Raw genomic sequence first — 2,263 nt, 5'->3', positions numbered from 1 at the left:
ATGTATACAAATGTTGATTTGTGACTATTATAGTTTTTATGTAATAAGCTGTTAAAATTAATGTCTACTTTTGAACAGATTACTCAAAAACTACGTAATTCATTATAGACAAAACTATTCGCAAGTTAAAGTAAAATTATTCAATTATTGTTTTTATGACCCAAAAAATGCGTCTTAACATTTTGTTTCATTATTCGATAGCAAAGCATACTAATGATTATCATTAATACTCTAATGAAAGTCAAAGTTATAGGCTTTAATGTGTGTATATTGCTAGATTCGTGGCTGTTACCGTTTTTCTGTAATAAGTTGTCAAACTATTGTGTTTTCTGAAATTATTGAAATCAATTGTATTTACTTTGATCAATTCTTGCGGTGCGATTCTGTACAGCTTCAGATCCCTGGCCAGACGTTCCATGATGCACTTGAACTCCATCTTCGCATCCAATTTGCTCGAGGTCTTCGTCCTGATCTTGTGATGGGCCCATGTGAGCATCGCCTCGAATTTCCTCACCTCGAGCACCTCCAGATTCCTAAGCACAATACAATCGTGTTTACGTAAAAGAAAATAATTCAATTTCATTATACGTTGATTACCTGCACATGATCATCTGCACCATGGATTCGCTTAAAGTGAGAAACTCTGACGTTTGGAAAAGTGCGAAAGCCCGTGTTTCCACGAAAGCGAGAATCATGTTCACCAGCTCCGAGGCGGAGGTGTATCTCCAGTAGTAGTTCTCCAGAGAGCACAGCATGCAGCAGACCTATAATAGAATGTAACGATGAAGAGATTTATGTGAGAGGTGTGTGGAAATTTCACTTACGACTTCGATTCTTAAGAACTGTTTGGCGTGGTGGAAGCACGCTTGCAGGAGTTCGGGAAGGTCGTAGTGTTCTGCGGCGCAGATGAGTCCAGGTATCGTGGAGCAGGTGAGAGGACACGAGCCGGTGTGAAGGTAATCCAGAAGTATCCTGAACGTGTCCGGATCGAATTCGATGATGGAGAACTCCGTCTGCGCCAGCTTCGCCCTGTCCACCTTCTGGGCGTCCGCGCACACGCTGAGCCTCGGCACCGGGAGTTGCGCCGGTTTCTCCTTACCTTCCTTGTCTTTCCCTTCTTTATCTTAAACAGAAGAGATTACATGCGGCTTTCTTGCGAAGCGTGCGAAGACGAAGGAATATTACTTGAACAATCCTGGCTGCTGGCCCACTTCTTCTTGTCCTCGGCGGAGAGCGTCTGCGTGTTGTGTTTGCGGATGGAGCGACCCCAGCCTGCGGTGATGGTGCCCAACCGCGAGAACGCTCTCTTCACCATCGGAGAACTGGGGACGCTCTTCGGTCGAGGAGATTCGATGTCCGGCACCTGCAGGAAGTTGCTGCTCTTCGGTCGCGATTGCTGAGGACTCAGAAGCGTTGGAACGGGTCGCGCGAGTAGTTCGGCTACGGGGACCTGGGGCGATCCGAAACCTGTTTGGATACCGTAAAGCATCTCCTGGAAGACGCGCGATCTCACACCTAAGATCGCTCGTACAGCTATGAACTTCACCTGAAACGCAAAGAGTTAAGTTCAAGTAATCGAGGTGGATAGAATCACCTTTTGCTTGGACTGTCCTACTAAGAAAACGACGTCGAAGAGTTGCGAGTTGATGATGGTGTTTTCTTCCGAATTCAGGAACATCTTCGTGAAATCCTTGGCCAGCTGGTCGTAATCCTCGAACTGATCCCTCACGCTGTCCAAAAGCGGAGAAGAAGGTCGCATGTGCCCGATTGGTCTCCAAGAACCTGCAAACAAGCAAAACCATTAATACACATCCCTAATCCTACAAAAAAAGTAATAGATGTCACTTAAATCGAATCACTAAATGAACGCACAGTTTGCAATCTACCAAAATCAAATAAATACTATCTCTTCACATCATCTACATCAGCGTTTTCCAAACTGTGAACTAGTCGAAGGGGAGGCGCGAATATTAGTAGCAGTGAGCAATTTTCCAAATATCTGCTAAAGTATAGATACATTCCTGTGCTCTTATCCATATTGCTGTCAAAGTTAAAAATGTCGAAAAAGCAGTGTTTTTACATTTCATTGATTTACTCGAAAACTATAATACATAGATTGAATCCAAAAGATGCATATGAACACTGCGCCGTCTACAATATACATATATTAGGTGCAGCAGAAAATATGCATATGAAAGCTGAATGTTTGGGGAATCTAGAAAGTATCGACATATTACTGTGGTTTTAGCCGTTTGGCTGTAAT

At 43.6% G+C, this 2,263-nt stretch overlaps 1 protein-coding gene across 1 annotated transcript; it reads right to left on the bottom strand.

The window, feature by feature from the left end:
- Positions 1–358: 358 nt before the first annotated feature.
- Positions 359–1,782, bottom strand: LOC108562215 (the record flags this gene model as incomplete). Its single annotated transcript, XM_017920480.1, is given in 5 exon segments — positions 359–533; positions 598–764; positions 825–1,123; positions 1,186–1,546; positions 1,595–1,782. Coding segments are annotated over 5 exon segments (1,190 nt in total), but the record flags the coding sequence as incomplete, so codon positions are not given.
- Between the last annotated feature and the right edge of the window lie 481 nt (positions 1,783–2,263).

This window comes from Nicrophorus vespilloides, unplaced genomic scaffold, assembly GCF_001412225.1.
Source record: "Nicrophorus vespilloides isolate i.1.1-1 unplaced genomic scaffold, Nicve_v1.0, whole genome shotgun sequence".
NCBI classification, from domain to species: Eukaryota; Metazoa; Arthropoda; class Insecta; order Coleoptera; family Silphidae; genus Nicrophorus; species Nicrophorus vespilloides.
The sequence above is the reverse complement of the archived record's forward strand: the minus strand, read 5'-3'. Positions and strand labels throughout refer to the sequence as shown.